Below are 15,150 nucleotides of genomic sequence, written 5' to 3'. Positions count from 1 at the left end.
CTCTGCAGCTCCCGAGCGCGCTCTGCCCGCGCCGCGTCTCCACCGGCCTCCTCACTCCACCTAGCGGCGGCCTGAGCCCGGAGCCGCGGGGGGCCCAGAGAGGGCGCGAGGCTGCGGGGGAGTCGGGGGCTCACAGTCCGGCAGGTGCGGCTGGGGAAACTGAGGCACGGGAGGGCCAGGCACGCCCCCAAGGTCACGCAGAATGAGCAGGAAGGTTCAGCTCGAACTCCGGCACCCAGGAGCCCATGTAGGTTCCTCCACCGCCACCCCAGCAAAGGAGGGAAGCCTGGAGGCCTGGAAGGAAGCGGCAGGAGAATGGAGGGCGCAGAGGAAGGAGCCAGCCGCACCGCAGTCCTGCTGGGGACCCGGACAGGTCTGAGCTGGACCAGTGCTGCCAATGCCAGCATGGCCGTGGCCTCCTTCCCTCACCTCCCAGTGGCCTCTGTCTGTGGCCTCAGTCTCCTCATTTGTAAAATGGGTATTAGAGGATCCTTGAGAGGTTGCAGGGAGACGAGGCAGGGAAAGCCTGTCGGCTGACGTTTGGTACACAGTAAGCACTCAATAAATGTTGGCTATTGGCCAGGTGGTGGGTGGCTCATGCCTGTAATCCCAGCACTTTGGGAGGCTGAGGCGGGTGTATCACTTGAGCTCAGGAGTTCCAGACCAGTCTGGCAATATGGTGAAACCCCGTCTCTACTAAAATTACAAAATTTAGCCGGGCGTGGTGGCAGGTGCCTGTAATCCCAGCTCCTCAGGAGGCTGAGGCAGGAGAATCGCTTGAACCCAGGAAGTGGAGGTTGCAGTGAGCCGAGATTGCACCACTGCACTCCAGCCTGGGCGACAGAACAAGACTCTGTCTCTAAATAAATAAATAAATAAATTAGCTGGGCGTGGTGGTGCACACCTGTGGTAGCAGTTACTTGGGAGGCTGAGATGGGAGGCTCACTTGAGCCAGGGAGGTTGGAGGTTGCAGTGAGCTGAGATCGCATTACTGCACTCCAGCCTGAGTGACAGAGCAAGACTGTCTCAAAAATAAATAAATAAACAAATAAATAAGCCAGGCATGGTGGGGTGCACCTGTAATCCCAGCTACTCAGGAGGCTGAGGTAGGAGAAGCACTTGAACCCGGGAGGGAGGTTGCAGTGAGCCAAGATTGCACCCCTGCACTCCAGCCTGGGCGACAGAGCGATTCTGTCTCCAAATAAATAAATAAATACATTAGCTGGGCGTGGTGGCACACAACTGTGGTCCCAGTTACTTGGGAGGCTGAGATGGGAGGATCGCTTGAACCAGGGAGGTTGAGGCTGCAGTGAGCTGAGATCGCGCCTCAGCTCACTGTACTCCAGCCTGAGTGACAAAGTAAGACTCTGTCTCAAAAAACAAATACACAAACTTTGGCTGTTGAGGAATATTGTTGCCTGGGCTTGTCCACCCTCCTCTGTGGCCCCACCTTAACTGTTTCCTCCAGGGCTGGATGCTCCCTCCTGCTTCCCTCCCTCTACCCCTCTGCACACAGCCTCCCCCCTGCAGGAACGCCCTTCCTCTGCCTCTGACTCAAGTTTGCCTGCCGTGGCCCCCATGGTGCCTCAGGGTTCAGCCCAGGGTCAGGCCCACGGCAAGCGTTCAGTGACTTCATGAGGTTAGATGAAAACCAGGCTGGCTCCACACTGCGCTGCCCTGTGCCCTCATTCCAAACCCAGAGAAACTGAGGCCGGGAGAAAGAGGCGGCCCAGCAGAGCTTTCTCATCACCAGGTGAGGGTCCCAGGGACCTGGGGGGAGGGCTGCGGAAGCCAGCAACTCCTTCCCCGCCGCCAGCCCCCAAGGAGGGTCGTGCTGCAGAAGCAGAGACCAGGCCAAATTGAAATTGATCGTGGGGAACAGCTCGGCAGGGTGGAACAGACACACGGCCACCGGGGAGCACAGGGGCGCCCAAGCGTGTGAGCGCATCCCAGCCTGCGACGGAGAGTCTTTTAATCTGCGGTGGATGCTGCTAGCTGAGGCCTCTAAGTAGCCACAAGGCACGGGGGCTAAACTGCAGCAGCTGGCAGGCATGAGGACACCTCCTTCCACTTCACTCATTCATTCATTTCTTCCTCCTGAAGACACTGGGTAAATCTAGAGCAGCAGAGGGTGGCCAGGAAAGTCCCTCCCGCTATTCCAGACAAGGGGCTCCTGGGACCTCCCCAGGTAACACACAGGGTCCAGGTACCCAGAGAGGTTCCTGAAGACTGGTGGTTTATAAGCTAGCCGCGCTTTCCAGGGCCAGCCAGACGTCCCGGAATTCCTGTTTGGTGACTCAGAGAGGGGCAGCTGCTGGCCCTGTCTCTCTCACTGCAGGTGGCTAGGCCTGGCTCCCACCCCAGAGCTGTGGGGCTTAGGAGGGCTCCTCCACGCCTCAGTTTCCCGTGTTGGCCTCCGAGAGGTGATGACCGGGCACGTGGCCAACGGGGCAGCCGCGCCCTCCCGAAGCCCCTCCGACCCTGACCCGGAAGCCCCCCTCGGCGCCCGGGGCGGGGGTCGTGCCCCAGCTCATCTCCCAGGGCCCCTCTCCGGTGACAGCCTCAACCCTGGGATTAGGGGGCCGGGGTCAGGGGTCAACAGCATTTGCCGCGGCTCCATTCAGGCCGAGAGCGGATCCGTTCTCCCTGCCACCTCGAATTTCCTGGACAAAGACTCAGTGGAGGGACCAGGCAGAGGGACCTCCAAGCACCCTGGGAAAGCCCCGGGAGAGCCTCTGCCCACACAGCCCCCATTCAGCCGCCAATGAGCCGACGAGGAACCCTGTATGCCCATGCTGCAGACAGGGAAACTGAGGCAGCCAGCGGATGGAGCCGGCCGAGAAGCTGCAGGGCTTTGGTCAGGCGGGGGCCACGCGAGGCAGCCCGGCCCCCAGAGAAGCGGGGCTGAGGCACGGGAGGCGGGGTCCGTGACGGCAGGCGGGTGGGGGGCTGGCGGCGGACAAAGGCGGGCAGGCTGGGTCCGCAGGGGCGCGTTCCGCTCGTCAGCCTTGGTTCCACTTCAGTCCACCCTGGACAGGCCGGAATAATCCCTCCCGTGGCTGCTGCTGGGCCGTGACGACTTGAAGGGGGCCCGGCCAGCCTGACTGATGGCCGGACGGGGGCAGGGGCACCTGGAGCCCCCCCACACACACCCCTCAGGCCCTCCGCCCCCACCCAGTGCTGGGAATCGCATCTGGCCGTTGCTGATGACATGGATGAGGAAACTGAGTCACAGACAGGCACACATCCCCTCCCAGGTCACAGAGCAGGCCCGCCATGGCCTGGACTCCAGGGTCACCCTCACTGGGACGGTCCCACCCTGCTGCAGCAACCCCTCGCCTGGGACTTGGAGGAATTCGGAGGCCCGGGCCTGAAGGAGTCAGAGAAATCACTCGCCATCTTTTCATTCCCCAGCACCTGGGAGGCAGGGACAAGCTGGTGGCTGGACCGGGGCCAGGCCAGGGGGCCCTGGGAAGGCCCCGTCGGGTGCTGCCCGAGGCCTGCAGAAACAGCTGTCAGCTCATGCCTTAATTTTTTCTTTTTGTTTTGAGACGGAGTTTCACTCTCGTCACCCATGCTGGAGTGCAGTGGCGCAATCTCGGCTCACTGCAACCTCCACCTCCCGGGTTCAAGCAATTCTCCTGCCTCAGCCTCCCGGGTAGCTGAGATTACAGGTGCCTGCCACCACGCCCGGCTAATTTTTGTATTTTTAGTAGAGACGGGGGGGGGGGTGGTGATTCCACCATGTTAGCCAGGCTGGTCTCGAACTCCTGACCTCAGGTGATCCACCAGCCTCGTCCTCCCAAAGTGCTGGGATTACGGGCGTGAGCCACTGCGCCCAGCCTCATGCCTCAGTTTCTCCAGCTGCCAGCTGATCCGCAGAGCCGCCTGCGAACTCCACTAGGTGGGGGTGAGGAGGGGCATCGCCCCCCCCCATCATGCACCTGGGCTCCTGGACGGACTTCAGCAGGTGGGGACAGGGTGCAGGAGAGGAAACTGCTGGACCAAGGGCCCTGCAGGCAGGAGGGTGAGCAGGCCCTATGCGAGGGGGCTGGGTGAGCCTGGGAGAGTGTGGGGCCACGCTGAGGAAGCTGTGCTCCTGAGGGAGGCGGGCTTGGGGGTCCACGGTCACGCCACGGATGCTGCAGGGGCCACTTAGGTTCAAGCCCTCCGAGGGCTCCCTGCCACCCTCAGGAGCAGCCCAGCCACGGGGCTTCTCAGCTCACACCTCCCTTCGACCACCAGGCCTTCCCTCGGGCCTGCAGTGGCCTCACTGCACTTCTGTGGGGTGACCTCCTCCTCCCCACCTCCCAGCGGAAGCAGGAGTCCTTGGGGAAGGCTTCTTCCAGCTGCCGTCTTCGGCGAGTGCCCTGAGCTGCCAGGGCACTGGGCTCCCCTCTCCTGTTACCTTTGCCACCTCTGGCTTGGCAAACGGTAGGTGATGAATAAAGACATTTCAAAAGCACCAAAGGATGGAGCAGCTTCAAAGGGCCTGGGACGCCGGCAGAAGATGCGGGCTGGGCCATGGAGCCTTAAGCCGGGTCCAGGGGTCCCACAATCGTAGCCCTGGGGTCCCCAGCTCCCCATCTTTCAAACCCACCGAGGCCACCTTGTGGGAAAATACCCCTGGGTTTGCGACAAAGGAAGAGGCAGCTGGCAAAAGTGCCCTTGACACTGAGAGGGGACCCCTGGGGGCGGGGGCCCTTCCCAGCCTGTTTCCCCAGCTATAAAATGGGTGCTTGCTTCTTCAGAGGACCCCTCTCCCTCTGCCCTGGACCTCCGGGGACTGCTCCCCCCAACCCTCCAGGGGCCCTGCTGCGCTAATCCGCCAGGCGGCCTGCGCCTCGGTTTCCCCTCCCGGCGGCCTAATCCCCGGATTGTCGGAGGCCGGTTTTACATACATTTAGAGGCTTTTCATAATAGATTTACTGGGCCCCAGAACGGCCCTCACTGGGAGATTAGCTGCTCCGTAATTGAAAACTGCCCCCCACCCCCTTCGCCCCTCTCCCCTGGGCTTGGGTTGGAGGGAAGGGCCCAGGGAGGACCCTGCAGCTGTGCGGGCCCCACGGGGGCCTCTCTGTGAGCTAGAATGGGGTCTCCCTGGTACCCGACCCGACGAAGGCTGCTCCCAGCCCTTGAGTGCTCAGCCGGGACTTGAACCAGGTCTGCCCCATGCCAAAGACAACCTCTGTGCTGGGAGAAGGGGCTATGGTCTCCCTGTTTCAGACGAAGACACTGACTCACCCAGGGCACCCGGTGGGCAGCTGGTCTCTCTGTAAGCTGGGCCAGATCCTGGGTGCCCAACTTGGGGCTCAGAATTTGGGTCCTTACTCCCTGACCCCCTCAGCACTTCCCAGGGACCTGGCAGGACAGGGGTCTCAGGAATGTTCACGGGATACAATGTGGGAGAGGATGGGACTGAGTCACCGCCCTTGGTAATTCGGCCCCTTCTCCTTCCACCCCCAGCCTTCGCTGCCCGGTCCCCAACTGGGCAACTTAATTCTGCCTGTCACCAGGATGTGGGCCGAGTTTATTTATCTGGTGTATATATGTATTTTAATTTAAACATCTGCCAGCCAGCACGACTGACTCCTGCGGTTCCCCTGCTGGCCCCTCACTTGCGAGAGGGCGTTCCTCACCACCACCCCTGCGCCCCAGGCCTTCCTGGAGGAGTGAGTGATGGAGAATGAGCCCTTTGCCTCCAGTCTTGCCCAGCTGGCAAGAAAGAGCACTTGACTTAGAGTCCACGCACAACACGCTCATTCAGTCATTCAACAAACATCCATGGAGGGCTTGCTGGCATTGCACCAGACAATGGGATCACAAGGAAGGTGGGGGGATCAGGCAACAAAGGGCCTGCCTCCATGGGGCTGGCGATTCTGCTCATCAAGAACCCCCAGGATGTGAGACCCCAACCTGTGTCACTGTAGCCTGTTTTCCAGATGTGCAAACTGAGGCTCAGAGAACAGGGGCCTCATCCACAGCAGGTGGTAGAGAGGGCACTGGAACCCGGGCTTATCCGATGTCTGCAGCTGTGCCCTCACGCAGGGGTCGAGGCGAACCTCTCGGTGCCTCAGTTTCCCCTCCTAGCCACAGAGCTTCTAGAGCCGCAGCCACAAGCGTGATGGACGATGTTAATAACAGCCCCGGGTGCTCGGGGACTCGGACACCACCATCATTAATGCTCAGGCTGGGAGGGGCATGGGATATTGCAAACCATAACTCTAGTGCCTGGTGGGCGGGCAGAGGTGGGCCGACAGCGGTCCCTGCGAGGGGCGGGCCCCCTTCCCATCACAAGATCATAACAAGCTCTGGTTTTCGATGCCTAGGGAGCCACGAGGACCGCCCAGCGCCGAGACCACCCACTCAGGTGCCCCCAGCTCCTCCTCATGTGGGGAATAAACATCCAGATTCGTTGCTTCTCTGGGCACCTGTGCTGCTCTCCCCAGAGGCTGGGGCGGGAGGCCAGGCTGGGGCAACTGGCTGGAGTCGGTAGTGGTCAGGCCGCCTCCCCTCCGCCATCCACTGGACCCTAAAGGGGTCCCGGCAGCGGGGCCCAGGGCCTGGGCACTCGCCTTCTCTGACCTCGTCTTCCTTATCTACAAAATGGGTCTCAGACTGGGCTCATGCCTGTAATCCCGGCACTTTGGGAGGCCAAGGCGGGAGGATCCCTTGAGCTCAGGAGTTGGGAAACCAGTCTGGGCAACGTGGGGAAACCCCATCTCTACAAAAATAAATAAATAAACACAAAAATTAGTCACGTGTGGTGGCTCATGCCTGCAGTCTCAGCTACTCAAGAGGCTGAGGTGGAAGGATCACCAGAGGCCAGGAGTTCAAGACCAGTCTGGGCAACACAGCGAGACCTCATCTCTACAAAAAATAAACAAAATTAGCTAGCATGGAGCCACATGCCTGTGGTCCCAGCCACTCGCGAGAGGCTGAGGTGGGAGGATTGCTTGAGCCTGGGAGGTGGAGGCTGCAGTGAGCCATGATTGCACCATTGCACTCCAGCCTGGGGGACAGAGAAACATCCTGCCTCAAAAAAAAAAAAAAAAAAAAAAGAATCACAGAAGCCCTGGGGGAGGCCGGGTGGGGGCGGAGAAAGCCGGTGAGAGATAAACTCGCCCCATGCCTCCCTCCTCTCTCCTGCCATCCACGCTCCCTTCGGAGCTTGAGCTGGGGAGAGGCAGGGATGGGGGATGCTGTTGAAAGATGCTCACAGATTGTCTCTAGAAGCTTCTCTCATGCCTGGAGACAGGCACTGTGGACCCCAGACCCAGAGGGGATGCCCCACAGCCCCTGGTGGGAGCCAGGACTTGAGCCTAGGGCAGAGCTGTAAGCCCCAAAACCCGGCGGGGCGGTCCGGTCGGAGCTGGGGAGGAGACCAGCCTGGGCGGACACAGCCTGGTGGGGTGTCCCTAATGACCCCCGGAATGAAGGATCCCCAGGCTCATTCCCCTGGGCTGCTCCAGACGCAACCCCTTACCTGGCGGGGCTCACGCTGCTTCAGGCCAGTGACCCGTGGGGCCTGGGAGCGGCCTCAGTTTCCCCCTCTGCACAGGGAAGGGTGTCTCCTGCGACTCAGCGCCCCTCCCCCCGGGACACATGTCCATTAGGGCGCATTGATCGCTTCTGGGCCGAAGCCCTCCATTTCCGGATCAATGAGGGTGGGGGAGTCTGGAGCTGTCAGGAGGGCAGGCCCCTGGGAGGCCTGGGCAGGGTCTCTCCCTCTCTCAGGCTGTAAAGGGAGGGGTCCGGTCTGAGACGTTCCAGACTCAAGCACGGAGCAGGTGACTCTGCGGTTCTGGCCTCGGAAGCCACCATCTGAGCCCAGGAACGTGCACGGGACAAATGGACGGCGAGCAGCTGGCTGTGGTTTCTGCTCCACCAGGCGACCGTGCAGGAGGGCCCAGAGCTTGGGCCCAGAGCTTGCCCGGCACGGTGGCCCACGCCTGTGATCCCCGCATTTTAGGATGCCGAGGCAAGAGGATCCCTTGGGCCCAGGAGTTTGAGATCAGCCTGGGCAATGTAGCAAGACCCCATCTCTACAAATAATCAAAAATTAGCCAGGTATGGTGGTGCGCACCTGTGATTCTAGCTCCTCAGGAGGCTGAGGCAGGAGGATCGCTTGAGCCCAAGAAGTCAAGACTGCAGTGCGCCATGATCACACCACTGCATTCCAGCCTGAGCAACAAGGGCAAGACCCTGTCTCATAAAGACGGGCCTGGAGAGCTATTCTGACGATGCAGCAAGATGGCAGAGGTACAGCAGCAAAAGAAACACACCTTCCGCAACTTCACCTACTGCGGCGTGGACCTGGACCAGCCACTGGACACGTCCTCCGAGCAGCTGATGCAGCTGTACAGTGCGCGCCGGCGGCTGAACCGGGGCCTGTGGCGGAAGCAGCACTCGCTGCTGAAGCGCCTGCGCAAGGCCAAGAAGGAGGCGCCGCCCACGGAGAAGCCGGAAGTGGTGAAGACGCACCTGCGGGACATGCTTATCCTGCCCGCGACGGTGGGCAGCACGGTGGGCGTCTACAACGGCAAGACCTTCAACCAGGAGGAGATGGCCGGGCGCGGCGGCTCACACCTGTAATCACAGCACTTTGGGAGGCCGAGACGGGAGGATCACCTGAGGTCGGGAGTTCAAGACCAGCCTGACCAACATGGAGAAACCCCGTCTCTACTAAAAATACAAAAAAATATATATATATATCGGGGCGTGGTGGCGATGCCTGTAGTCCCAGCTACTCGGGAGGCTGAGGCAGGAGAATCGCTTGAACCCAGGAGGCGGAGGTTGCAGTGAGCTGAGATCACACCACTGTACTCCTGGGCGACAGAGTGAGACTGCGCCTAAAAAAAAAAAAAAAAGGCCGGGCGCAGTGGCTCAGCCTGTAATCCCAGCACTTTGGGAGGCCAAGGCGGGTGGATCACAAGGTCAGGAGATCGAGACCATCCTGGCTACCACGGTGAAACCCCGTCTCTACTAAAAATACAAAAAATTAGCCGGGCGTGGTGGCGGGCGCCTGTAGTCCCAGCTACTCGGGAGGCTGAGGCAGGAAAATGGCGTGAACCCGGGAGGCAGAGCTTGCAGTGAGCTGAGATCACGCCATTGCACTCCAGCCTGGGTGACAGTGTGACTCTGTCTCGAAAAAATAAATAAAATAAAATAAATAAAGGCACACATGTCTCCAAAAAGAAAAGGGCCTGGAGCTCCTGGACGCCTCCCAGGCAGCCTCAGGCTCTGCAGCACCCCCCAACCCAGAGTCCACCCCTCATTCTCAGCCTCCAGTCCCACCCCAAAGCCTCCTGAGGCTACCCCGCCCACCTCCTTAGCCCAACCTCGAGGATGCCCCCCACTTAGGCCCCTGACCACCCCCCACCCCACCCTCAATAAAGGCTGGGTGGACAAATGCCTGAATCGCCCACAAGCCCAGCTTCTGAGAGTTTGCCTAGGCTGGTCCCGCCACCTGGCTTCCCTTTCCTGTTCCCCAACTCAGCTCCCTGCGGCGCCCCACCCTGACCACAGCTCTTCCTCCCCAGGCTCGGCTAGCGTCTCCCAGGGGGCAGCTGTCAGGGCAACAGGGTCCAGGAGGGCTACGATGCCTCCTTCCCTGTCCGTGCACCGAGTCTGCGGCTGCTCCGTCCCTCCCGGTGCACCCCAGCCCCCAGCCCCAGTGACTGTCACAGATATTGCTACAATCGTGGTGATCACCTCCAGCCCAGCAGCTCCAGAGAATGCCAGGGGCTACACCACCTCCTCTGGGGTGCCTCTCCACCAGCCACGCCAGCCTGCCTGCGGCCACTTAATTTCCAGCTTGGACGTCGTCTCAGTGGTGATGTCCGGCTATGTAGGGTCCCCTGAGCTGGGAACTTGCTTTCATCTGTGTCCCGGCCACCTGCAGCCTGGAACACAGTCCCTGACACCACGGCCTCCTCCCAGAAATCCCCCAGACCTGGGGCCTGGAGGCCACTGGGACAGCCCCACCATCCTGACCCTGAAGCCACAGATGAGGGAGGGCCCAGCCCTGGCTGCACACAGTAGGTGCTCACTAAGTGCTCACTGGAGATGTTGACATTTTATGTAATTTTCTCTTTTCTGATCATGTTTCTGAGTGTGATATATATATATATATATGACATTCATTCATTCAATCAACAAGCATTTATTGAGCACCTACTGTGTGCCAGGCATGGTCTGGACACTGGGGATCAGGAAGGACCAAGACAAAAATCCCGGCCCCCGGGGACCTGACAGATAAATGAGGAAAATAAAGACAGGGTGCGCCTGGGGTGATAAGCACTGAAAGGCCAGACGTGGTGGCTCACACCAGTAATCTCAGCACTTTGGGAGGCCAAGGCGGGCAGATTACTTGAGGTCAGGAGTTCGAGACCAGCTTGGCCAACATGGTGAAACCTTGTCTCTACTAAAAATACAAAAACTAGCCAGGCATTGTAGCGGGCATCTGTAATCCCACTCAGGAGGGATGAGACACAAGAATCGCTTGAACCTGGGGGGTGCAGAGGTTGCAGTGAGCCAAGATCACACCACTGCACTCCAGCCTGGGCGACAGAGCGAGACTCTGTCTCAAAATACATACATACATATATAAAATAAACGCTGAAAAGAAAAGAAGAAAAAGCAAGGAGAAAGGTGTGGGTGCAGCCTTACGTCAGGGAGTCGGGAGGCCTCTCTGAGGAGGCAAAGCTGGAGGAAGGCCCTATGAAGAGGTGGGGAGAGGCCAGGCACGGTGGCTCACGCCTGTAATCCCAGCACTTTGGGAGGCGAGGCAGGCGGATCACCTGAGGTCGGGAGATGGAGACCATCCTGGCTAACACAGTGAAACCCGTCTCTACTAAAAATACAAAAAATTAGGCGGGTGTGGTGGCGGGCGCCTGTAGTCCCAGCTACTCTGGAGGCTGAGGCAGGAGAATGGTGTGAACCCGGGAGGCGGAGTTTGCCGTGAGCCGAGATCGTGCCACTGCACTCCAGCCTGGGCAACAAGAGCGAAACTTCATCTCAAAGAAAAAAAAAAGAAAGAAAAGATGTGGGGAGAGCCCAGAGGAGACTCGGAAGGGTGTGCCAGCCAGGGCAAAGAGGGAGCACCCGTGAGTGACAGGAGCCCTGGGGAAGAAGCAGGTGTCAGGGCTGGGTTGGGGGACCAGAGGACAGAGTGCTGTGGCCCCTGGGGACGGTGGGGGGTGGGCTTCTTTTTTTTTTTCTTTTTTCTTTTGTTTGTTTTTCTTCTTATTATTTTTTTAATTTTCTTTTCTGGAGCCTCTCATTCCTGCCATGTGGCTGTTGGATCCCTGCAAGGCGATTCTTGTGTTTCAGCCTTCCCAAATAGCTGGGATTACTGGTGCGCGCCATCACGCCCGGCTAATTTTTGTATTTTTAGTAGAGACAAGGTTTCTCTACATGTTGGCCAAGCTGGTCTTGAACTCCTGACCTCAAGTGATCTACCTGCCTTGGCCTCCCAAAGTGCTGGGATTACTGGTGTGAGCTGTTCAGTATTTTTTTTTTTTTTTTTTTTCTTGAGACGGGGTCTGGCTCTGTCACCCAGGCTGGAGTGCAGTGGCGTGATCATGGCTCACTGCAGTCTCAACCTCCTGGGCTCAAAGGATCTTCCCACCTGGGCCTCCCGAGTAGCTGGAACCACAGGTGCGTGCCAGCATCCCTGGCTAATTTTTTAATTTTTATTTTGCTGAGATGGTGGCGGGAGGGTCTCACCCTGTTGCCCAGGCTGGTCTTGAACCCCTGGCCTCCAGCAATCCGCCTGCCTCAGTCTCCAAAAGTGCTGGGATTACAGGCAGGAGCCACTGTGCCCAGCCTCCATTCAGTCTTGAGGGTGAAGAATGAGACACCATTTCTAAAAAACAACAAAAATGTGAGCCCCCCTCCATCATGGCTATTTGGACCAGAGGGTGGGGACTAGGGGGTTTTCTCCTCAAACACAGGTGTAGACAGGGACACTGAGGCTCAGTGGTGAGGGCTGGGGGCTGCGCCTCCTCCAAACTGAGATGGCCAAGGTCTGGGGGGAGGCAGAGCCCTGCCCTGGGCCACCAGGGCTGTGGGGGACGGCGCGGTTCCACCCCAAGCTTCACTCAAGAGTTTTGGGCACCTCAGGCCTCCTTTCCCGCAGCAGCCTCCCGCCACCCCCTGCCCGCGGCAGGCACCGAGGCGGCAGTAACTGGCCGGCAGGAGGGAGATGACTTCCCTCAGGATCCTCCGGGCGGAAAAGACTCTGCGCGGGACCAGCGTACCAATGGCTGTCCAGGGCTGGCAGGAGCCGGCGTTGGGGTCTCGCTGGGGCTGGGGTTGGGGGTCACCAAGTTCCCCAAGGAGCGCCCACACCCGGCGGGGACATCCCAGCACAGCCCCTGGAGTGAGTGGCCACTCGACACGTTGATGCAGCCACTGGGACAGGCACCAGGGTCTGATCAGGGTCTGGCGCAGGAGCAGAGGTCAGTTCCTGAGAGGCTTGGGCCCAAAACACACGTGTCTGGCGACACAGGGGTACACAGGAATGCAGGTGCAAGCGCAGGGCTATGCGTGTGTGTGTGTACACGTGTCTGCGTGTGGCCAATGACATGGTCCCAGGAGATTCCCTGCTCTGGGCCCAGCACTGGTCCTGGTGATAACCAGGACAGACCCAGCCCTGCCCTTAGCGGCTGCAGCCTGGGGAGGCGTCAGGTAAGGAAAGAGTCACAAAGGGCACCACAGCCTCCTGGCCAGGAGCTCAGGTGACATCTGAGCTGAGTTGGAAGGGGCTGAGTCGGGGAGCCTGGCTGCAATCTGCAAGAGAGGTTCATCGGGGCAGTGGGGTGGGGGGGGTACAGTGCGTGCAAAGGCCCAGAGGCAGGAGCTCAGCCATTCTTTGTGTATTTACCCAAAGTCACCTTTTAGGCTGGGTGCAGTGGCTCACGTCTGTATTCTCAGCACTTTCGGAGGCCAAGGCAGGTGGATTACTTCAGGTCAGGAGTTTGAGACCAGCCTGGCCAACGTGGTGAAACCCCATCTCTACTAAAAATACAAAAATTAGCTGGGAAGTTGGTACACACCTGTAATCCCAGCTACTCGGGAATCTGAGGCAGGAGAATTGCTTGAACCTGGGAGGCAGAGGTTGCAGTGAGCCGGGTTCGTGCCATTGCACTCCAGCCTGGGTGACAGAGAAAGACTCAGTCTCAAAAAAACACAAAAACAAAAACGAAAAAGCAAAGTCACCTTTTGCTTTGGAACTTTGTCTCAAAAATAATAAGATTGTCACAATATGCCTGTAGTGCCAGCTACTCAGAGGCTGCGGGAGGCAAATCAAATCGCTTGAGCCCAGGAGCCAGAGGCTTCAGTGAGCCGTGATCGCACCACTGCACTCCAGCCTGGGCGACAGAGTGAGACCCCATCTCTAATAAATAATAAATCTAAAAAAAGCATCTTGGCTGGGCGTGGTGGCTCACTTCTATAATCACAAGAACTTTGGCTTATAAGTTTTTGTTCTTTGTTTTTTAGAGACAATCTGAAAATGGTGAGATGACAGGGGTGAGCAACCATGCCCGGCACCCCCAGCACTCTGGGAGGCCAGGGCGGGAGGATCACTTGAGCCCAGGAGTTCGAGACCAGCCAGGTAATATAGCAAGACCCCATTTCTACAAAAAACAATAATCATAATAAATTGTATTTTTAAAAATTGTCATAATAGCCAAAAGGTGAAAAGTACCCAAGTGCCCCTGGAGAGATGATTAGATAAACACAGTGTGGTCCTTCCATGCACCGGAATATGCTCAGCTGTGAAAAGGAGCCAGGCTCTGACCCAGGCCACAGCGCGGATGCACCTTGAGGACATCACGCTCAGTGAGAGACGCCAGACACAAAAGGCCACACAGTGTGTGACCCATTTCTATGAAATGTCCAGGACAGGCCCATCCATAGAGACAGGGAAGGAGGGGATATGTCGGTGCCAGGGGAGGGGATAAGGAGTGAGGGCTGATGGGGACAAGCCTTCCTTTTGGGGTGATGGAATGTTCTGGAATCAGAGCTGATGGCTGCACAAGTCTCTGAATGCACTAAAATCCATGCAATTGTACTTAAAATGGAGGGAAGGACACTATTGTGTTTTTGTAACAGCATCACAGTCAGCGCTGGGATGCCTCCTGTGATTCCTGATCTCATTCTGTCCCTGGTCCCCTCTGTCCCTGTGGTCATATTGCAGTTTGGGTTGGGGATCTCGGGGTGAATGGGCTGTGGGGGTCGCCTCCCTCTCTGAGCCTCGGGGTCCTCTGTGGAGTGGTGCATGGTGGGGCCTCCCCCGCGGTGCTCAGCACAGTGGCCGGCCGTCCCTCTGTGCCTCCGTGCGTCCACCCCGCACTGGGCAGGGGCGGGGCGGGGCACACACAGGGGTCTTTGTGCCTGGGCTGCCTCATTAGGAGGCGGCCCCCGTCACTGGGCCCAGCGCAGCTGAATTAATTAGCTGGGAGCGTTCCCGCTTGGCTAATTGTGCCGGAGACGCCATCGTCACGGCGGGTGGGATGCAGGCGACCATCGTCCAGCCCTAAAGACCTCAGTCCCCTGGGCCGGGTCACCTGCCGCGTCACCCCCAGCCTCTCTGTGCCTCAGTTTCTTCAATCGGGGCATGCCTGGTGTGAAGGCCCCTGGGACCCCAGAACTTACACACGTGCCTTTTGCAAGGGGAAGAGGTTAGGAGATGACAGAGCCCCTGCCCGGGCCTGGGGCAGGTGGGGAAACTGAGTCACACGGAGGCAGAGCTTGCCAGGGGAGGTTTCACAACATTTGATTGGATCCTGAGGCCCAGGAATTCCACCATGTTCAGGTGTGTGCCGGCCAGCGGCATCCCTGGGGCCAGCCATGCACAGGCCCCGTCTCCTCCCTCCATCCTCCGAGCCACCCCCTCCCAGCCCTAGGTGGGCTGTTGCTACTTCCCAGAGAGGGAAACTGAGGCCCATGGATGGCTATGAAGGATACGGGCCCTATAAAATGCTCATCCCAAGACCTGACCCCAAAACGATGCACAGAACCAATGAATCAGTCAGGTTCGCAGCTCTGGGGATCCCCAGAGGTTCCTCAAAGCCGCACCCCTCTCCCCAGTAGATTCCAGACCCACCTCTAAATTATTATTATTATTATTATTATTACTAT

At 58.7% G+C, this 15,150-nt stretch overlaps 1 protein-coding gene across 1 annotated transcript; it reads left to right on the top strand.

The window, feature by feature from the left end:
* Positions 1-8,253: 8,253 nt before the first annotated feature.
* LOC129020292 (small ribosomal subunit protein uS19-like) lies at positions 8,254-9,552 on the top strand. Its single transcript, XM_054464413.2, has 2 exons — positions 8,254-8,573; positions 9,543-9,552. Exons 1-2 carry the CDS (start codon positions 8,254-8,256, stop codon positions 9,550-9,552), a joined length of 330 nt encoding a protein of 109 aa, XP_054320388.2.
* Positions 9,553-15,150: the final 5,598 nt, after the last annotated feature.

Source organism: Pongo pygmaeus, chromosome 20 (genome assembly GCF_028885625.2).
Source record: "Pongo pygmaeus isolate AG05252 chromosome 20, NHGRI_mPonPyg2-v2.0_pri, whole genome shotgun sequence".
In the NCBI taxonomy this organism is placed as follows: domain Eukaryota; kingdom Metazoa; phylum Chordata; class Mammalia; order Primates; family Hominidae; genus Pongo; species Pongo pygmaeus.
This window is presented reverse-complemented; position numbering and strand designations above follow the sequence as displayed.

Coding starts and splice junctions, on each gene's coding strand:
- LOC129020292 (XM_054464413.2), top strand. CDS start 8,254: ATGGCAGAGGTACAGCAGCAAAAGAAACACACCTTCCGCAACTTCACC.